Raw genomic sequence first — 23,768 nt, forward strand, 5'->3', positions numbered from 1 at the left:
TATCAGATCCTATATATTATATACAGTAGAGGAGCTCTATGATGTTATCAGATCCTATATATTATATACAGTAGAGGAGCTCTATGATGTTACCAGATCCTTTATATTATATACAGTAGAGGAGCTCTATGATGTCATCAGATCCTCTATATTATATACAGTAGAGGAGCTCTATGATGTTATCAGATCCTATATATTATATACAGTAGAGGAGCTCTATGATGTTATCAGATCCTATATATTATATACAGTAGAGGAGCTCTATGATGTTATCAGATCCTCTATATTATATACAGTAGAGGAGCTCTATGATGTTATCAGATCCTATATATTATATACAGTAGAGGAGCTCTATGATGTTATCAGATCCTATATATTATATACAGTAGAGGAGCTCTATGATGTTATCAGATCCTATATATTATATACAGTAGAGGAGCTCTATGATGTTATCAGATCCTATATATTATATACAGTAGAGGAGCTTTATGATGTTATCAGATCCTCTATATTATATACAGTAGAGGAGCTCTATGATGTTATCAGATCCTATATATTATATACAGTAGAGGAGCTCTATGATGTTATCAGATCCTATATATTATATACAGTAGAGGAGCTCTATGATGCTATCAGATCCTATATATTATATACAGTAGAGGAGCTCTATGATTTTATCAGATCCTATATATTATATACAGTAGAGGAGCTCTATGATATCAGATCCTCTATATTATATAGAGTAGAGGAGCTCTATGATGTTATCAGATCCTATATATTATATACAGTAGAGGAGCTCTATGATGTCATCAGATCCTCTATATTATATACAGTAGAGGAGCTCTATGATGTTATCAGATCCTATAATATACAGTAGAGGAGCTCTATGATGTTATCAGATCCTATATATTATATACAGTAGAGGAGCTCTATGATGTTATCAGATCCTATAATATACAGTAGAGGAGCTCTATGATGTTATCAGATCCTATATATTATATACAGTAGAGGAGCTCTATGATGTTATCAGATCCTATAATATACAGTAGAGGAGCTCTATGATGTTATCAGATCCTATATATTATATACAGTAGAGGAGCTCTATGATGTTATCAGATCCTATATATTATATACAGTAGAGGAGCTCTATGATGTTATCAGATCCTATATATTATATACAGTAGAGGAGCTCTATGATGCTATCAGATCCTATATATTATATACAGTAGAGGAGCTCTATGATGTTATCAGATCCTATATATTATATACAGTAGAGGAGCTCTATGATGTTATCAGATCCTATATATTATATACAGTAGAGGAGCTCTATGATGATATCAGATCCTATATATTATATACAGTAGAGGAGCTCTATGATGTTATCAGATCCTGTATATTATATACAGTAGAGGAGCTCTATGATGTTATCAGATCCTCTATATTATATACAGTAGAGGAGCTCTATGATGTTATCAGATCCTATATATTATATACAGTAGAGGAGCTCTATGATGTTATCAGATCCTCTATATTATATACAGTAGAGGAGCTCTATGATGTTATCAGATCCTATATATTATATACAGTAGAGGAGCTCTATGATGTTATCAGATCCTATATATTATATACAGTAGAGGAGCTCTATGATGTCATCAGATCCTATATATTATATACAGTAGAGGAGCTCTATGATGTTATCAGATCCTATATATTATATACAGTAGAGGAGCTCTATGATATCAGATCCTATATATTATATACAGTAGAGGAGCTCTATGATGTTATCAGATCCTATATATTATATACAGTAGAGGAGCTCTATGATGTTATCAGATCCTATATATTATATACAGTAGAGGAGCTCTATGATGTTATCAGATCCTCTATATTATATACAGTAGAGGAGCTCTATGATGTTATCAGATCCTATATATTATATACAGTAGAGGAGCTCTATGATGTTATCAGATCCTATATATTATATACAGTAGAGGAGCTCTATGATGCTATCAGATCCTATATACTGTATTATATACAGTAGAGGAGCTCTATGATGTTATCAGATCCTATATATTATATAGAGTAGAGGAGCTCTATGATGTTATCAGATCCTCTATATTATATACAGTAGAGGAGCTCTATGATGTTATCAGATCCTATATATTATATACAGTAGAGGAGCTCTATGATGTTATCAGATCCTATATATTATATACAGTAGAGGAGCTCTATGATGTTATCAGATCCTATATATTATATACAGTAGAGGAGCTCTATGATGTTATCAGATCCTCTATAATATATACAGTAGAGGAGCTCTATGATGTTATCAGATCCTCTATATTATATAGAGTAGAGGAGCTCTATGATGTTATCAGATCCTATATATTATATACAGTAGAGGAGCTCTATGATGTTATCAGATCCTCTATATTATATACAGTAGAGGAGCTCTATGATGTTATCAGATCCTATATATTATATACAGTAGAGGAGCTCTATGATGTTATCAGATCCTATATATTATATACAGTAGAGGAGCTCTATGATGTTATCAGATCCTCTATATTATATACAGTAGAGGAGCTCTATGATGTTATCAGATCCTCTATATTATATACAGTAGAGGAGCTCTATGATGTTATCAGATCCTCTATATTATATACAGTAGAGGAGCTCTATGATATCAGATCCTATATATTATATACAGTAGAGGAGCTCTATGATGCTATCAGATCCTATATATTATATACAGTAGAGGAGCTCTATGATGATATCAGATCCTATATATTATATACAGTAGAGGAGCTCTATGATGTTATCAGATCCTATATATTATATACAGTAGAGGAGCTCTATGATGCTATCAGATCCTATATATTATATACAGTAGAGGAGCTCTATGATGTTATCAGATCCTATATATTATATACAGGAGAGGAGCTCTATGATGTTATCAGATCCTCTATATTATATACAGTAGAGGAGCTCTATGATATCAGATCCTATATATTATATACAGTAGAGGAGCTCTATGATGTTATCAGATCCTCTATATTATATACAGTAGAGGAGCTCTATGATGTTATCAGATCCTATATATTATATACAGTAGAGGAGCTCTATGATATCAGATCCTATATATTATATACAGTAGAGGAGCTCTATGATGTTATCAGATCCTATATATTATATACAGTAGAGGAGCTCTATGATGTTATCAGATCCTATATATTATATACAGGAGAGGAGCTCTATGATGCTATCAGATCCTCTATATTATATACAGTAGAGGAGCTCTATGATATCAGATCCTATATATTATATACAGTAGAGGAGCTCTATGATATCAGATCCTATATATTATATACAGTAGAGGAGCTCTATGATGTTATCAGATCCTATATATTATATACAGTAGAGGAGCTCTATGATATCAGATCCTATATATTATATACAGTAGAGGAGCTCTATGATGTTATCAGATCCTATATATTATATACAGTAGAGGAGCTCTATGATGTTATCAGATCCTATATATTATATACAGTAGAGGAGCTCTATGATGTTATCAGATCCTATATATTATATACAGTAGAGGAGCTCTATGATGTTATCAGATCCTATATATTATATACAGTATATATACATTATGCTTCAGTAATAAAGCTTATTCTTGTGTTTTCTCTCAGAGCGGGACCCACCGTGATCTGCTGAGGAGGGGCGGCCTGTATGCGGAGCTCATACGGAGACAAAGCCAAGAGGCCCAATGAGGCAGAAGAATTCACCGCCTTCTGTGCACCATCTTATAATATTACTAATAGATGACGAAGCAATAAAACTCCATGGGGAAGACGAGACCCTGCAGACCCCCATCCCTGTCTACAGGAGGACCCTCACTGATCCGCACCGCTGCTCCGTCTCTCACTTCACATATAGTTTACAGACAGAAGCTCCTGGCAGATTATCCTGCAGTATTACATAGAACAGGGTTTCCCAATTAGTGTGCCTCCAGCTGTTGCAAAACTACAACTCCCAGCATGCCCGGACAGCCGTTGGCTGTCCGGGCATGCTGGGAGTTGTAGTTTTGCAACAGACGGAGGCACCCTGGTTGGGAAACACTGACATAGAATCTAGAAGTGACACAGAATACAACAATATAAAAATGTACAGTGTATATATATATATTTTATAACCCACAGTTTACAATAGACTAAGTTCTGTCACTCAGGGAGATGAGGAGTATATAAGAGGTCTGGACAAAAAAAATAAAAATTTAATAAAATCTGCAAGTGTGTGTATGTCTCATGAGGGACGACGGGATAATCCACATTGCTGAGACGGTGCATTTCCGAGCAGTCCTTACATCTGCGTATAGTTCGCCCAAATTGGGTTGGCAGTATAGTTCCCCCCATATTAGGTTGGCATTATAGTTCCCCCCATATTAGGTTGGCAGTATAGTTCCCCCCATATTAGGTTGGCAGTATAGTTCCCCCCATATTAGGTTGGCAGTATAGTTCCCCCAAATTAGGTTGGCAATATAGTTCCCCCCATATTAGGTTGGCAATATAGTTCCCCCATATTAGGTTGGCAGTATAGTTCCCCCCATATTAGGTTGGCAGTATAGTTCTCTCACATTAGGTTGTAGTTCCCCCACATTAAGTTGGCAGTATAATTCCCCCTCATTAGGTTGTAGTTTCTCCACATTAGGTTGATGTTCCCCCACATTAGGTAGGCAGTATGTTCCCCCACATTAGGTAGGCAGTATAGTTCCCCCACATTAGGTTATAGTTCCCCCACATTAGGTTGTAGTTCCACCACATTAGGTTATAGTTCCCCCACATTAGGTTGCAGTTCCCTCACATTAGGTTGCAGTTCCCCCACATAAGGTTGTAGTTCCCCCACATTAGGTTGCAGTTCCCCCACATTAGGTTGCAGTTCCCCCACATTAGGTTGTAGTTCCACCACATTAGGTTGCAGTTCCCCCACATTAGGTTGCAGTTCCCCCACATTAGGTTGTATTTCCCCCACATTAGGTAGGCAGTATGTTCCCCCACATTAGGTTGTGGTTCCCCCACATTAGGTAGGCAGGATAGTTCCCCCACTTTAGGTTGGCAGTATAGTTCCCCCACATTAGGTTGCAGTTCCCCCACATTAGGTTGTAGTCCCCTTACATTAGGTGCAGTATAGTTCCCCACATTAGATGCAGTATAGTTCCCCACATTAGGTGCAGTATAGTTCCTCCACATTAGATGCAGTATAGTTCCCCACATTAGGTGCAGTACAGTTCCCCCACATTAGGTGCAGTATAGTTCCCCACATTAGATGCAGTATAGTTCCCCACATTAGGTGCAGTATAGTTCCCCACATTAGGTGCAGTACAGTTCCCCCACATTAGGTGCAGTATAGTTCCCCACATTAGGTGCAGTATAGTTCCCCACATTAGGTGCAGTATAGTTCCCCACATTAGGTGCAGTATAGTTCCTCCACATTAGATGCAGTAGAGTTCCCCACATTAGGTGCAGTATAGTTCCTCCACATTAGGGGCAGTATAGTTCCCCACATTAGGTGCAGTATAGTTCCCCACATTAGGTTGGCAGTACAGTTCCCCCACATTAGGTGCAGTATAGTTCCCCACATTAGGTGCAGTATAGTTCCCCACATTAGGTGCAGTATAGTTCCCCACATTAGGTGCAGTATAGTTCCTCCACATTAGATGCAGTAGAGTTCCCCACATTAGGTGCAGTATAGTTCCTCCACATTAGGGGCAGTATAGTTCCCCACATTAGGTGCAGTATAGTTCCCCACATTAGGCTGGCAGTGTTCCCCACAGACATACAGCCTTCAGCCATATACAGTGTGTGGCTGGAGGCTGTATGTCTGTGTACTGCCCCACTTCTGTGTTCCGATCACCGCTCCTCCGGTCCGGGGTCACAACCTACTGCTATGGACTATAGGTCATAGCAATAGGTCCCAGGACTGGAGGAGCGGTCGCCGGAGCACCGAAGCTGAAGTGTAGCTGGTAACTTACCGTACCCGCGCGTCCTCCTCCTCGATACTCCGCTCCTCCGTTCCTATGGGCGCACACATGGGACGTCAGTGTTGTCCTTGCGTGCGCTACCTCCCTGCGTTTTTAAAGTTAGCGGGGACCCGTAGAAAGGTAACTGGGACATCCTTGTGTCCCTAAAAGATCTTTCGGGACACAGGGATGTCCCGATTTGCCCCACCTTAACGCCGGCCCTGAGCATAGCGGAAGGCCGGCGCCGGCGGAGCGTGTCAAAAGGCCTCCATGCCGAACTATGACCACTGAGGGGGCTCAGCGTGCCATAGGTTCGCCATCACTGCTCTATAACCTAGATTTATCAAACTGCCCACAGCGACCAATCACAGAGCAGCTTTAGGGGTTAGGAAAACTGCGCTGTGATTGGTCGCCATGGGCAGTTTGATAAATTTAGGTCATAGTCTGCCTCGGGCTATGTTCACACGGTGGAAATTTTGCAAAATTTCTGCCCGGAAAACACTGGCGGCAATTCCACACATAGCGGCCAGCCGCGGCATAAAATGCGGATGCGAGGACTGCAGGGAGATGCGCCATCAGAGCAGTGCATTTCTGAACGCATTCCGCAGAAAGAATGAACATGTTCATTCTTTCTGTTGAGGCCATAATCGGAATTGCCGCAGTAGATGTTGGAGGATGAAACAGAATCCCATTAAAAACAATAGGACTCTGCTGCGACAGGATTTCAGGATTCTGTGAACATGGTCTCAGGTAGACTCTACTAGCAGAGCGCAAATCTCACTGAGCAGTGCTATACAATAGCCTTACATTGTTCAGTGTAAGGAGTATAATGATTGCTAATAATAATTCCCTAAAGGAACTGAAAGGGGTACTCCCCTGCAAAAACATTTCTATAAAATCAACTGGTGCCAGAAAGGTAAACAGATTTGTAAATTACTTCTATTAAAAAATCTTAATCCTTCCAGTACTTATCAGCTGCTATTTGCTCCACAGGAAGTTATTTTCTTTTTGAATTTGTATTTTGTCTGACCACAGTGCTCTCTGCTGACACCTCTGTCCATTTTAGGAACTGTCCAGAGCAGCATAGGTTTGCTATGGGGATTTGCTCCTGCTCTGGACAATTCCTAAAATGGACAGAGGTGTCAGCAGAGAGCACTGTGGTCAGACGGAAAATAAATTCAAAAAGAAAAGAAATTCCTCTGGAACATACAGCAGCTGATAAGTTCTGGAAGGGTTAAGATTTTGCAATAGAAGTAATTTACAAATCTGTTTAACTTTCTGGCACCAGATGATTTAAAAAGAAAAGGTTTTCCAGAGGAGTACCCCTTTAAAGGGGCACTCCGCCAACAGACATCTTATCCTTTATCCAAAGGATAGGGCATAAGATGTCTGATGGTAGGGGCCCCGCCGCCTTTACGCGAACTCGGTGCAGCACCCAGCGTTTAGAATCCTGGGTTCCCGCGGCGGGAGACGTGATGTCACGCCACACCTCCTCCTTTCATGTCTATGGGAGGGGGCGTCACGCCCCCTCCCATAGACATGAAAGGAGGGGGCGTGGCGTGATGTCACGTCTCCCGCCGCAGGAACCGAGCGTTGTAAACACGGGGGCTGCACTGAGTTCGTGCGGGGGGTACCAGCGGCGGGACTCCCACTATCAGACATCTTAATCCCCCTATCCTTTAAGATGTCTGTGGGCAGAGTGCCCCCTTGAAGAAGTATAAGGCCGCGTTCACACTGAATTTTTGCCTGTTTCATTTTGCCTGTACCCAAAATATGTTTTAAAAATATACCCTTTGAAGACCAGTTAATTCAAATTTTTGCATTTTTGTTTTTTCCTCCCATAACAATGAGGCTTGTTGTCGTTTTTTTTGCACGACCTATTGTATTTTGTAATAACATCTTCATTTTACAGCAAAACAATAAAAAATTTTCTTTTTTTGTGACAGCCATATAAAAAAATTAAACCTAAAAAAAAGCTAACGTGCCCCCTTTGTTTTTGCGCAGTGCACTTTATGATAAAGCTGACATGTTCTCTGGGTTCTGTATTCGCATAATTCCTTATATTTACTTATATTTACATAATTTGTGTTACTGTACTACTTTTTTTCAATATAAATGTGCTTAAAATCGTCTTATTCTGACTCCTAATAACACTTTTTTTTTTTTTTCCATACACGAAAGATGCGGTTTTCAAGGCTTCGGCCTCCATGTTGCTCCTCCTCGTAGTTTATGCGGGGTGTACTAATATGGCCGCTGCTAAGCAAACGAGGCTGGCTCCTCCCCCATCTCCATGGTGACTAGGTTTAATACCAGGGGCGGGCCTAGCGTCTAATTATTACCATGGAAATGACTGTGAGGGTGACGACAGCGCGAGCTGCATTCCCATTGGCTGGGAGGATGACTTGTCGCTCGGCCTCCGTGTATGGATTACGGGTTGGGCAGGGCCACTGACAAGCGCATGCGCATTCCGGGAGAGGCCTGACAGCGGCGACATGCAGAAGTACGAGAAGCTGGAAAAGATCGGAGAAGGTGAGAGACACCGGGGAGGGGCGAGTACGGGAGACCGGGGATGTGCGGCCTGTACGGGGCTGACCGGAGACCGGACAATGACTGCATCCACCTTTAGTATCAGTCACCTCATCCTCCTCTATTGTATCAGACTACTCTCCTCATCCTCCTCTATTGTATCATAGTATCAGACTACTCTCCTCATCCTCCTCTATTGTATCATAGTATCAGACTACTCTCCTCATCCTCCTCTATTGTATCATAGTATCAGACTACTCCCCTCATCCTCCTCCATTGTATCATAGTATCAGACTACTCCCCTCATCCTCCTCCATTGTATCATAGTATCAGACTACTCCCCTCATACTCCTCTATTGTATCAGACTACTCCCCTCATACTCCTCTATTGTATCAGACTACTCCCCTCATCCTCCTCTATTGTATCAGTCTACTCCCCTCATCCTCCTCCATTGTATCATAGTATCAGACTACTCCCCTCATCCTCCTCTATTGTATCATAGTATCAGACTACTCCCCTTATCCTCCTCTATTGTATCAGACTACTCCCCTTATCCTCCTCTATTGTATCAGACTACTCCCCTCATCCTCCTCTATTGTATCAGACTACTCCCCTTATCCTCCTCTATTGTATCAGACTACTCCCCTTATCCTCCTCTATTGTATCAGACTACTCCCCTTATCCTCCTCTATTGTATCAGACTACTCCCCTCATCCTCCTCTATTGTATCATAGTATCAGACTACTCCCCTTATCCTCCTCTATTGTATCAGACTACTCCCCTTATCCTCCTCTATTGTATCAGACTACTCCCCTTATCCTCCTCTATTGTATCAGACTACTCCCCTCATCCTCCTCTATTGTATCATAGTATCAGACTACTCCCCTTATCCTCCTCTATTGTATCAGACTACTCCCCTCATCCTCCTCCATTGTATCATAGTATCAGACTACTCCCCTCATCCTCCTCTATTGTATCATAGTATCAGACTACTCCCCTTATCCTCCTCTATTGTATCAGACTACTCCCCTCATCCTCCCATTGTATCATAGTATCAGACTACTCTCCTCATCCTCCTCTATTGTATCAGACTACTCTCCTCATCCTCCTCCATTGTATCATAGTATCAGACTACTCCCCTCATCCTCCTCTATTGTATCATAGTATCAGACTACTCTCCTCATCCTCCTCTATTGTATCATAGTATCAGACTACTCCCCTCATCCTCCTCTATTGTATCAGACTACTCTCCTCATCCTCCTCTATTGTATCATAGTATCAGACTACTCCCCTCATCCTCCTCTATTGTATCATAGTATCAGACTACTCCCCTCATCCTCCTCTATTGTATCATAGTATCAGACTACTCCCCTCATCCTCCTCCATTGTATCATAGTATCAGACTACTCCCCTCATCCTCCTCTATTGTATCATAGTATCAGACTACTCCCCTCATCCTCCTCTATTGTATCATAGTATCAGACTACTCTCCTCATCCTCCTCTATTGTATCAGACTACTCCCCTCATCCTCCTCTATTGTATCATAGTATCAGACTACTCCCCTCATCCTCCTCTATTGTATCAGACTACTCTCCTCATCCTCCTCTATTGTATCATAGTATCAGACTACTCCCCTCATCCTCCTCTATTGTATCAGACTACTCTCCTCATCCTCCTCTATTGTATCATAGTATCAGACTACTCCCCTCATCCTCCTCTATTGTATCATAGTATCAGACTACTCCCCTCATCCTCCTCTATTGTATCAGACTACTCTCCTCATCCTCCTCTATTGTATCATAGTATCAGACTACTCCCCTCATCCTCCTCTATTGTATCAGACTACTCTCCTCATCCTCCTCTATTGTATCATAGTATCAGACTACTCCCCTCATCCTCCTCTATTGTATCAGACTACTCTCCTCATCCTCCTCTATTGTATCATAGTATCAGACTACTCCCCTCATCCTCCTCTATTGTATCATAGTATCAGACTACTCCCCTCATCCTCCTCTATTGTATCAGACTACTCTCCTCATCCTCCTCTATTGTATCATAGTATCAGACTACTCCCCTCATCCTCCTCTATTGTATCAGACTACTCTCCTCATCCTCCTCTATTGTATCATAGTATCAGACTACTCCCCTCATCCTCCTCTATTGTATCATAGTATCAGACTACTCCCCTCATCCTCCTCTATTGTATCATAGTATCAGACTACTCCCCTCATCCTCCTCCATTGTATCATAGTATCAGACTACTCCCCTCATCCTCCTCTATTGTATCATAGTATCAGACTACTCCCCTCATCCTCCTCTATTGTATCATAGTATCAGACTACTCCCCTCATCCTCCTCTATTGTATCATAGGATCAGATTTCTCCCCTCATCCTCCTCCATTGTATCATAGTATCAGACTACTCTCCTCATCCTCCTCCATTGTATCATAGTATCAGACTACTCTCCTCATCCTCCTCTATTGTATCATAGTATCAGACTACTCCCCTCATCCTCCTCTATTGTATCAGACTACTCCCCTCATCCTCCTCTATTGTATCATAGTATCAGACTACTCCCCTCATCCTCCTCTATTGTATCATAATATCAGACTACTCCCCTCATCCTCCTCTATTGTATCATAGTATCAGACTACTCTCCTCATCCTCCTCCATTGTATCATAGTATCAGACTACTCTCCTCATCCTCTTCCATTGTATCATAGTATCAGACTACTCTCCTCATCCTCCTCTATTGTATCATAGTATCAGACTACTCCCCTCATCCTCCTCTATTGTATCAGACTACTCCCCTCATCCTCCTCTATTGTATCATAGTATCAGACTACTCCCCTCATCCTCCTCTATTGTATCATAGTATCAGACTACTCCCCTCATCCTCCTCTATTGTATCATAGTATCAGACTACTCCCCTCATCCTCCTCTATTGTATCATAGTATCAGACTACTCCCCTCATCCTCCTTTATTGTATCATAGTATCAGACTACTCTCCTCATCCTCCTCTATTGTATCATAGGATCAGACTACTCCCCTCATCCTCCTCTATTGTATCAGACTACTCTCCTCATCCTCCTCTATTGTATCATAGTATCAGACTACTCCCCTCATCCTCCTCTATTGTATCATAGTATCAGACTACTCCCCTCATCCTCCTCTATTGTATCATAGTATCAGACTACTTCCCTCATCCTCCTCCATTGTATCATAGTATCAGACTACTCCCCTCATCCTCCTCTATTGTATCATAGTATCAGACTACTCTCCTCATCCTCCTCTATTGTATCATAGTATCAGACTACTCTCCTCATCCTCCTCTATTGTATCAGACTACTCCCCTCATCCTCCTCTATTGTATCATAGTATCAGACTACTCCCCTCATCCTCCTCTATTGTATCATAGTATCAGACTACTCCCCTCATCCTCCTCTATTGTATCATAGGATCAGATTTCTCCCCTCATCCTCCTCCATTGTATCATAGTATCAGACTACTCTCCTCATCCTCCTCCATTGTATCATAGTATCAGACTACTCTCCTCATCCTCCTCTATTGTATCAGACTACTCCCCTCATCCTCCTCTATTGTATCATAGTATCAGACTACTCCCCTCATCCTCCTCTATTGTATCATAGTATCAGACTACTCCCCTCATCCTCCTTTATTGTATCATAGTATCAGACTACTCTCCTCATCCTCCTCTATTGTATCATAGGATCAGATTTCTCCCCTCATCCTCCTCCATTGTATCATAGTATCAGACTACTCTCCTCATCCTCCTCTATTGTATCAGACTACTCCCCTCATCCTCCTCTATTGTATCATAGTATCAGACTACTCTCCTCATCCTCCTCTATTGTATCATAGTATCAGACTACTCTCCTCATCCTCCTCTATTGTATCATAGTATCAGACTACTCCCCTCATCCTCCTCCATTGTATCATAGTATCAGACTACTCTCCTCATCCTCCTCTATTGTATCATAGGATCAGATTTCTCCCCTCATCCTCCTCCATTGTATCATAGTATCAGACTACTCTCCTCATCCTCCTCTATTGTATCAGACTACTCCCCTCATCCTCCTCTATTGTATCATAGTATCAGACTACTCTCCTCATCCTCCTCCATTGTATCATAGTATCAGACTACTCTCCTCATCCTCCTCTATTGTATCAGACTACTCCCCTCATCCTCCTCTATTGTATCATAGTATCAGACTACTCCCCTCATCCTCCTCTATTGTATCATAGTATCAGACTACTCCCCTCATCCTCCTCTATTGTATTATAGGATCAGACTACTCCCCTCATCCTCCTCTATTGTATCATAGTATCAGACTACTCTCCTCATCCTCCTCTATTGTATCATAGGATCAGATTTCTCCCCTCATCCTCCTCCATTGTATCATAGTATCAGACTACTCTCCTCATCCTCCTCTATTGTATCAGACTACTCCCCTCATCCTCCTCTATTGTATCATAGTATCAGACTACTCTCCTCATCCTCCTCTATTGTATCATAGTATCAGACTACTCTCCTCATCCTCCTCTATTGTATCATAGTATCAGACTACTCTCCTCATCATCCTCTATTGTATCATAGTATCAGACTACTCCCCTCATTCTCCTCTATTGTATCATAGTATCAGACTACTCTCCTCATCCTCCTCCATTGTATCATAGTATCAGACTACTCTCCTCATCCTCCTCTATTGTATCAGACTACTCCCCTCATCCTCCTCTATTGTATCATAGTATCAGACTACTCTCCTCATCCTCCTCTATTGTATCATAGTATCAGACTACTCTCCTCATCCTCCTCTATTGTATCATAGTATCAGACTACTCCCCTCATCCTCCTCCATTGTATCATAGTATCAGACTACTCTCCTCATCCTCCTCTATTGTATCATAGTATCAGACTACTCCCCTCATCCTCCTCCATTGTATCATAGTATCAGACTACTCTCCTCATCATCCTCTATTGTATCATAGTATCAGACTACTCCCCTCATCCTCCTCTATTGTATCATAGTATCAGACTACTCCCCTCATTCTCCTCTATTGTATCATAGTATCAGACTACTCCCCTCATCCTCCTCTATTGTATCGTAGTATCAGACTACTCCCCTCATCCTCCTCTATTGTATCATAGTATCAGACTACTCTCCTCATCCTCCTCCATTGTATCAGACTACTCCCCTCATCCTCCTCTATTGTATCATAGTATCAGACTACTCTCCTCATCCTCCTCCATTGTATCAGACTACTCCCCTCATCCTCCTCTATTGTATTATAGGATCAGACTACTCCCCTCATCCTCCTCTATTGTATCATAGGATCAGACTACTCCCCTCATCCTCCTCTATTGTATCATAGGATCAGACTACTCCCCTCATCCTCCTCTATTGTATTATAGGATCAGACTACTCCCCTCATCCTTCTCTATTGTATCATAGTATCAGACTACTCCCCACATCCTCCTCTATTGTATCATAGTATCAGACTACTCTCCTCATCCTCCTCTATTGTATCATAGTATCAGACTACTCTCCTCATCCTCCTCTATTGTATCAGACTACTCTCCTCCTCCTCCTCCATTGTATCATAGTATCAGACTACGCCCCTCATCCTCCTCCATTGTATCATAATATCAGACTACTCCCCTCATCCTCCTCTATTGTATCATAGTATTAGACTACTCTCCTCCTCCTCCTCCATTGTATCATAGTATCAGACTACTTTCCTCATCCTCCTCCATTGTATCATAATATCAGACTACTCCCCTTATCCTCCTCTATTGTATCATAGTATCAGACTACTCCCCTCATCCTCCTCTATTGTATCATAGTATCAGACTACTCCCCTCATCCTCCTCTATTGTATCATAGGATCGGACTACTCCCCTCATCCTCCTCTATTGTATTATAGTATTGGACTACTCCCCTCATCCTCCTCTATTGTATTATAGTATCAGACTACTCCCCTCATCCTCCTCTATTGTATCAGACTACTCCCCTCATCCTCCTCTATTGTATCAGACTACTCCCCTCATCCTCCTCTATTGTATCATAGTATCAGACTACTCCCCTCATCCTCCTCTATTGTATCATAGTATCAGACTACTCCCCTCATCCTCCTCTATTGTATCATAGTATCAGACTACTCTCCTCATCCTCCTCCATTGTATCATAGTATCAGACTACTTCCCTCATCCTCCTCTATTGTATCATAGTATCAGACTACTCCCCTCATCCTCCTCTATTGTATCATAGTATCAGACTACTCTCCTCATCCTCCTCTATTGTATCATAGTATCAGACTACTCTCCTCATCCTCCTCTATTGTATCAGACTACTCCCCTCATCCTCCTCTATTGTATCATAGTATCAGACTACTCCCCTCATCCTCCTCTATTGTATCATAGTATCAGACTACTCCCCTCATCCTCCTCTATTGTATCATAGGATCAGATTTCTCCCCTCATCCTCCTCCATTGTATCATAGTATCAGACTACTCTCCTCATCCTCCTCTATTGTATCAGACTACTCCCCTCATCCTCCTCTATTGTATCATAGTATCAGACTACTCCCCTCATCCTCCTCTATTGTATCATAGTATCAGACTACTCCCCTCATCCTCCTCTATTGTATCATAGTATCAGACTACTCCCCTCATCCTCCTCTATTGTATCATAGTATCAGACTACTCCCCTCATCCTCCTTTATTGTATCATAGTATCAGACTACTCTCCTCATCCTCCTCTATTGTATCAGACTACTCCCCTCATCCTCCTCTATTGTATCATAGTATCAGACTACTCTCCTCATCCTCCTCTATTGTATCAGACTACTCCCCTCATCCTCCTCTATTGTATCATAGTATCAGACTACTCTCCTCATCCTCCTCTATTGTATCATAGTATCAGACTACTCTCCTCATCCTCCTCTATTGTATCATAGTATCAGACTACTCCCCTCATCCTCCTCCATTGTATCATAGTATCAGACTACTCTCCTCATCCTCCTCTATTGTATCATAGTATCAGACTACTCTCCTCATCCTCCTCCATTGTATCATAGTATCAGACTACTCTCCTCATCCTCCTCTATTGTATCAGACTACTCCCCTCATCCTCCTCTATTGTATCATAGTATCAGACTACTCTCCTCATCCTCCTCTATTGTATCATAGTATCAGACTACTCCCCTCATCCTCCTCCATTGTATCATAGTATCAGACTACTCTCCTCATCATCCTCTATTGTATCATAGTATCAGACTACTCCCCTCATCCTCCTCTATTGTATCATAGTATCAGACTACTCCCCTCATTCTCCTCTATTGTATCATAGTATCAGACTACTCCCCTCATCCTCCTCTATTGTATCGTAGTATCAGACTACTCCCCTCATCCTCCTCTATTGTATCATAGTATCAGACTACTCTCCTCATCCTCCTCCATTGTATCAGACTACTCCCCTCATCCTCCTCTATTGTATCATAGTATCAGACTACTCCCCTCATCCTCCTCTATTGTATCATAGGATCAGACTACTCCCCTCATCCTCCTCTATTGTATCAGACTACTCCCCTCATCCTCCTCTATTGTATCAGACTACTCCCCTCATCCTCCTCTATTGTATTATAGGATCAGACTACTCCCCTCATCCTCCTCTATTGTATCATAGGATCAGACTACTCCCCTCATCCTCCTCTATTGTATCATAGGATCAGACTACTCCCCTCATCCTCCTCTATTGTATTATAGGATCAGACTACTCCCCTCATCCTTCTCTATTGTATCATAGTATCAGACTACTCTCCTCATCCTCCTCTATTGTATCATAGTATCAGACTACTCTCCTCATCCTCCTCTATTGTATCAGACTACTCTCCTCATCCTCCTCTATTGTATCAGACTACTCCCCTCATCCTCCTCTATTGTATCATAGTATCAGACTACGCCCCTCATCCTCCTCTATTGTATCATAGTATTAGACTACTCTCCTCCTCCTCCATTGTATCATAGTATCAGACTACGCCCCTCATCCTCCTCCATTGTATCATAATATCAGACTACTCCCCTCATCCTCCTCTATTGTATCATAGTATCAGACTACTTTCCTCATCCTCCTCCATTGTATCATAATATCAGACTACTCCCCTTATCCTCCTCTATTGTATCATAGTATCAGACTACTCCCCTCATCCTCCTCTATTGTATCATAGGATCGGACTACTCCCCTCATCCTCCTCTATTGTATTATAGTATTGGACTACTCCCCTCATCCTCCTCTATTGTATTATAGTATCAGACTACTCCCCTCATCCTCCTCTATTGTATCAGACTACTCCCCTCATCCTCCTCTATTGTATCAGACTACTCCCCTCATCCTCCTCTATTGTATCATAGTATCAGACTACTCCCCTCATCCTCCTCTATTGTATCATAGTATCAGACTACTCCCCTCATCCTCCTCTATTGTATCATAGTATCAGACTACTCTCCTCATCCTCCTCCATTGTATCATAGTATCAGACTACTTCCCTCATCCTCCTCTATTGTATCAGACTACTCTCCTCCTCCTCCTCCATTGTATCATAGTATCAGACTACGCCCCTCATCCTCCTCCATTGTATCATAGTATCAGACTACTCCCCTCATCCTCCTCTATTGTATCATAGTATCAGACTACTTTCCTCATCCTCCTCCATTGTATCATAGTATCAGACTACTTCCCTCATCCTCCTCTATTGTATCATAGTATCAGACTACTCTCCTCCTCCTCCTCCATTGTATCATAGTATCAGACTACGCCCCTCATCCTCCTCCATTGTATCATAGTATCAGACTACTCCCCTCATGCTCCTCTATTGTATCATAGTATCAGACTACTTTCCTCATCCTCCTCCATTGTATCAGACTACTCCCCTCATCCTCCTCTATTGTATCATAGGATCGGACTACTCCCCTCATCCTCCTCTATTGTATTATAGTATCGGACTACTCCCCTCATCCTCCTCTATTGTATTATAGTATCAGACTACTCCCCTCATCCTCCTCTATTGTATTATAGTATCAGACTACTCCCCTCATCCTCCTCTATTGTATCAGACTACTCCCCTCATCCTCCTCTATTGTATCATAGTATCAGACTACTCCCCTCATCCTCCTCTATTGTATCATAGTATCAGACTACTCCCCTCATCCTCCTCTATTGTATCATAGTATCAGACTACTCCCCTCATCCTCCTCTATTGTATCATAGTATCAGACTACTCCCCTCATCCTCCTCTATTGTATCATAGTATCAGACTACTCTCCTCATCCTCCTCCATTGTATCATAGTATCAGACTACTCCCCTCATCCTCCTCTATTGTATCATAGTATCAGACTACTCTCCTCATCCTCCTCTATTGTATCAGACTACTCCCCTCATCCTCCTCTATTGTATCATAGTATCAGACTACTCTCCTCATCCTCCTCTATTGTATCAGACTACTCTCCTCATCCTAGCCAGCTAGCAGTGTTCTATAGAAACATGGCGGTAGTAGCGGCCTCCTCTGTCGATGTCCTCCCCCCCCGGAGCGTCCGCCTCTCCACTGCTCAGCACGTAGTTTCCACAGGTGTAGGGAGCCCAGAAAACCACCTATGGAAACAGGGGCACCTGTCGTTTTGACAATCGTTCGTTCTCCTTCCAAGCAGACAGGCGAGATGACTGTAACCCTGTGATGCGCCGTCCACTGGGCCATGACGTCACCATAGTTGGTTGTAGCCACAATCTGCCAATGAAGAGAGAGTGAAGGAGATCATGTGACCACAGGAATGGCGCTTCTGTAGCCCTTATATGGGGTCATTTCCAATGATAATGATTGTTGGGTGGAAATCCCCTATAATGTAGATGTTATCTGTCTCCTACAGGAACCTATGGAACCGTGTTTAAAGCAAAAAATCGTGAGACCCATGAGATTGTGGCTCTGAAGCGCGTGAGGCTGGATGACGATGATGAGGTGAGCAGCGCCACAGAATGGCCGTAGTCTGTATATGGGATCTGTACTCTCCATATATATCACCCCCACATGTGTCTCCGCAGGGCGTCCCCAGCTCCGCTCTCCGAGAGATCTGCTTACTGAAGGAGCTGAAACACAAGAACATTGTAAGGTAAGAACAATGATGGTGCCGCCCCTCAGGAGGGTATAGCAAGGAAAAGGTGACCGTCATACAGGCGCCCAGGTATCCAGAGGGATTCACCACCAAGTCATGGAGGGGAATTAAAGCTTCAGGTTTATTGAAATACAGCAGCAATGACGCGTTTCAGGGTGTACAAACCCCTTCTTCAGATTAGCAAATTCATACAGTAAAGCAAACACGTTGGCTTTATATATACACATTCCTAAAAAACAAAATGGTGGCAGGATCAGAGGTCAGAGTAACAGACAGCGATAAATGACGCCTCCCGTCCCTCTGGAGGGGATGACCAGTGATGGCGCAACCTCTTGGGAGGGGGCAACCAGTGATGGTGGCCACCCTTAGCAGTAAAAAATTGTTTAAAGAGGCGGCAGATGATAGGGCTGACTGCGGGTAGGACTGGATCAATAGGTGTGTTTGACCCAGCGATGCAGCATATAGTTTCACTTTTTTAGCCCCCCACCCCCACCCAAAAAGAAAATATAAAAATTTTAAGAAAGAGCAGTGTAGAAATTCTTTTGGGAGAACATTTTTTACCTTCTTTTTTCTTGGTCAGATTATTCCCAACTTAAATCACCCATTCAGTCGGTAAAAAACGGTAAATTTTCAGGAAATTGTGTAAACACGCCCACTTGTCAAGGTTTTCCAAAGGTGATGTCAGGTCCGTCAGGTTATTTTTCGCGCCAAAATATTGGTTGAAAACCCGACCAAAACGCGTCGGGGACCCAGAGCCATTGTTTAGACTTTTCTCTCTCTTCCCCGTGGATTGTTCTTCACGCTGCGTTGTCTTTTGGCAGGTTACATGACGTTCTCCACAGTGACAAGAAGCTGACGCTGGTCTTTGAGTATTGTGATCAGGTGAGTCTTGGGAGGGACAAATTGGTTTTTGTCACATTTTTAAAGCAAAAAAATCCTAGCTGCTCTCTCAATCAGATTATGTGCGACAGTGAGCGCTCTGTTTTTCTAATCCTGATTACCGTATTTATCGGCGAATAACACGCACTTTTAAAGCTTAAATTTAAGGCAAAAAGTCTGCCTGCGTGTTATACGCCGATAAATCTTCTGGTCACTGTTTTAAAGCGGCCGCAGCAGCGGCTGCTAGTTAAGTATTAGCAGCACGGCCGCGGCCACTTTAATGCAGTGACCAGCGGCGTCTCCTCCCCTCTCTGTAAAACTGCCCTACCTTGTCCGGAACTGCCCTACCTTTTAATCAGTGTCTCCCGCACTATACACCACACCAGTTCCTGTGGATAGTGCGGGAGAAAACAAGTGACAGTTTTACTTTTCATTTTGCCTCCCTCCCCCTCCCTCATCATTCCCCCTTTCCCTGCTTTTTATAGTTATGTTTATTTTCCTTACCTGGCTGCGCTTCGGCAGGTCAGGTCAGGCGGGGGGTCTTGCGCGCTGCGGTCAGTGAAGCAGATGAGTGACGTCCTCTGCCGGCTTCTCTGTGCGGCATCAGTGACGTCACTTTTCATTTCCTGTAGTCGCCGCCTAAAAGTGACATCCCTGATGCCGCGCAGGGGAGCCGGGAGAGGACGTTACTCATCTGCTTCACTGACCGCAGCCCGCAAGACAGCCGAAGTGCAGCCAGGTAAGGAAAGGGGAAGAATAGCATATACATTGGTCTTCAACCTGCGGACCTCCAGATGTTGCAAAACTACAACTCCCAGCATGCCCGGACAGCCGTTGGCTGTCCGGGCATGCTGGCAGTTGTAGTTTTGCAACATCTGGAGGTCCGCAGGTTGAAGACCACTGGCATAGGAGGAACATGATGAGGGGATGATGAGACAGAGGGAAATGATGAGGGGGGGGGGGGGAGATGATGAGACAGGTTGGGGGGATGATGAAGGAGGAATGATGGGGTCATGATGAGACAGGGTGGGGGATGATGAGACAGCGTGGGGGGATGATGAAGGAGGAATGATGGGGGGATGATGAGACAGTGTGGGGGGATGATGAAGGGGAAATGATGGGGGTCATAATTTGACATTGTGGGGGATGATGAGACAGGGTGGGGGGTTGATGAAGGGGGAATGATGGGGGTCATGATGAGACAGGGTGGGGGATGATGAGACAGTGTGGGGGGGATGATGAAGGAGGAATGATGGGGGGATGATGAGACAGTGTGGGGGGATGATGAAGGGGGAATGATGGGGGTCATGATGAGACAGGGTGGGGGATGATGAGACAGTGTGGGGGGATGATGAAGGAGGAATGATGGGGGGATGATGAGACAGTGTGGGGGGATGATGAAGGGGGAATGATGGGGGTCATGATGAGACAGGGTGGGGGATGATGAGACAGTGTGGGGGGATGATGAAGGGGAAATGATGGGGGTCATAATTTGACAGTGTGGGGGATGATGAGACAGGGTGGGGGGTTGATGAGACAGGGGGAAATGATGGCGGGGGAGGCACTAAATGCTTAATGTCTGTATGGCTAGTGTTGGTCTATGACAGGGGGAAATGATGAGACATGGAGGTTGGCGATGAGAGGGGTAAATGTGGCACAGGGACTGATAAAAGGGAAGGAATGATGGGGCACTGGAGGGGACAGGACCAAACAGGTGCAGAAGAAAATGTAGTTGGGGGGATGATGTGGCATTAAGTCCAAGTCATTTATTTTACATTTTATTTTTTTTACTTAAATTTCTCTGTTAAAATGGGGGGTGCGTGGTATATGCCGATAAATACGGTAACTCCTTTAACTTGTCCTACAGTCAGACACTTCCCGGCCAAAATTAGCTAATAGCAGGGAGAACTAGGTTTTATTCCCCAGTTTAGAAGTTTGCTTTTTTTATGATTTTCCAGTCTTCTCCATGATTAGAGGCCATCAATGAATTCCTGTGCTCTCCTTAAAGGGGTACTCCACTGCTCAGCATTTGGAACAAACTTTTCCGAATGCTGGAGCCGGTGACGGGAACTTTTGATGTCATAGCCCCGCCTTCTCATGATACCATGCCCCACCCCCTCAATGCAAGTCTATGGGAGGGGGCGTGGCAGCCGTCACGCCCCCTCCCATAGACTTGCATTGAGGGGGCGGGGCGTGACGTCATGAGCTCCCAACTCCAGCGTAAGGAACAGTTTGTTCCAAACGCTGAGCAGCGGAGTACCCCTTTAAAAGGGTACTCCACCCCTAGACATCTTATCCCCTATCCTAACTATAGGGGATTTCTGATCACAGGGGTCCCGCTGCTGGGGACCCCCGCGATCTTGACTGCGGCACCCCAGACATCCGCTGCACGGAGCAAACTTCACTCTGTGCTGGATGACTGGCGATGCAGGGCAGAGGCTCGTGACGTCACAGCCACGCCCCACTCATGACATCACAGCCACACCCCCTCAATGGAAGTCTATGGGAGGCGGCGTGACGTCAGTCTCCAGAGCTGCACCCAACGCTCCCTGCAGCAGGGAGATCGCGGGGGTCCCCAGCGGCAGGACCCCCGCGATCATGCATCTAATACCCTATCCTTTGGATAGGAGATAAGATGTCTCGAGGCAGAGTACCCCTTTAAAGTGGTACTCCTCCGCTCAGTGTTTGGAACAAACTGTTCCGAATGCTGGAGTCCCATAGACTTGCATTGGGGGGGGGGGGGGCGGGGCTATGATGTCACAAGCTGCCGGATCCAGTGTTCGGAACAGTTTGTTCCAAACGCCTAGCAACGGAGTACCCCTTTAATATTAATTTCCTTGTCATACCCTCTTCTGCCTGCAGGGGGCAGCACTAAGGCTCCTTTTCCCCTGCACATTAGACTTGTTTCGGCCAAACGTACCAATTCCAACTGGCCATTGGTGTGTATGGGTCCCTTCTCACTCTTAACGGACAGATGATGATGGAGGAGAATTATGCATATTAAAGGGGTGCTCCGGTGTTTAATGAACTGGTGCCAGAAAGTTAAACAGATTTGTAAATTACTTTTATTAAAAAATCTTTACCCTTCCAGTACTTTAGCAGTTGTATGCTACAGAGGAAATTCTTTTCTTTTTTTAATTTCTTTTTTGTCTTGTCCACAGTGCTCTCTGCTGACACCTGATGTCCATGTCAGGAACTGTGTAGAGCAGGAGAAAATCCCTATTGCAAACCTATGCTGCTCTGGACAGTTCCTGACATGGACAGAGGTGTCAGCAGAGAGCACTGTGGTCAAGACAAAAATTCCTCTGTAGTATACAGCTGCTAAAAAGTATTGGAAGGGTAAAGATTTTTTTAATAGAAGTCAACGTAGTACCCCTTTAAATATTACATCCCAGATATGTTTGTTTCAAAAGGAATATTGCAGCAGCGTAATCCCCATATTTTTAGAACACACAAACGCTCATCTGACTTGAGCACTCATGTATATAGGTGGGCTGAGAGAGATGGCAGTAAGTTCCGCTGACAGTGTACACATGGTGCAGGACTTTTTCCACACCAAAAAGTGGCGGGAATTGTAAGTCTAGAGTGATACCATTAACCCCTTAAGGACCAGGCCATTTTACACCTTAGGACCGGAGCGTTTTTTGAACATCTGACCACTGTCACTTTAAACATTAATAACTCTGGAATGCTTTTACCTATCATTCTGATTCCGAGATTGTTTTTTCGTGACATATTCTACTTTATGTTATTGGTAAAATTTTGTCGATACTCTCATCGTTTCATAGTGAAAAATTTCAAAATTTGCTGAAAAAATTGAAAATTTTGCATTTTTCGAACTTTGAAGCTCTCTGCTTGTAAGGAAAATGGATATTCCAAATAAAAAAAATTTTTATTCACAAATACAATATGTCTACTTTATGTTTGCATCATAAAATTAATGAGTTTTTACTTTTGGAAGACACCAGAGGGCTTCAAAGTTCAGCAGCAATTTTCCAATTTTTCACAAAATTTTCAAACTCACTATTTTTCAGGGACCAGTTCAGGTGTGAAGTGGATTTGAAGGGTCTTCATATTAGAAATACCCCACAAATGACCCCATTATAAAAACTGCACCCCCCAAGGTATTCAAAATGACATTCAGTCAGCGTTTTAAC

At 43.2% G+C, this 23,768-nt stretch overlaps 2 protein-coding genes across 2 annotated transcripts in view; both read left to right on the plus strand.

The window, feature by feature from the left end:
- Positions 1 to 4,270, plus strand: part of ABCB8 (ATP binding cassette subfamily B member 8) — a 39,491-nt gene extending 35,221 nt beyond the window's left edge. Inside the window, exon 16 of the mRNA XM_056518847.1 lies at positions 3,693 to 4,270. Within this exon, the coding sequence (XP_056374822.1) occupies positions 3,693 to 3,773 (81 nt within the window). The 3' untranslated portion in view covers positions 3,774 to 4,270. The remainder of the gene's footprint in view (positions 1 to 3,692) is intronic.
- Positions 4,271 to 8,386: 4,116 nt separating this feature from the next.
- The window catches only part of CDK5 (cyclin dependent kinase 5), a 36,432-nt gene continuing 21,050 nt past the window's right edge, over positions 8,387 to 23,768 (plus strand). Inside the window, exons 1-4 of the mRNA XM_056518848.1 lie at positions 8,387 to 8,548; positions 18,490 to 18,578; positions 18,662 to 18,729; positions 19,554 to 19,614. Of these exons, the coding sequence (XP_056374823.1) occupies positions 8,512 to 8,548; positions 18,490 to 18,578; positions 18,662 to 18,729; positions 19,554 to 19,614 (255 nt within the window). The 5' untranslated portion in view covers positions 8,387 to 8,511. The remainder of the gene's footprint in view (positions 8,549 to 18,489; positions 18,579 to 18,661; positions 18,730 to 19,553; positions 19,615 to 23,768) is intronic.

This window comes from Hyla sarda, chromosome 5 (assembly GCF_029499605.1).
Source record: "Hyla sarda isolate aHylSar1 chromosome 5, aHylSar1.hap1, whole genome shotgun sequence".
Classification (NCBI taxonomy): Eukaryota; Metazoa; Chordata; class Amphibia; order Anura; family Hylidae; genus Hyla; species Hyla sarda.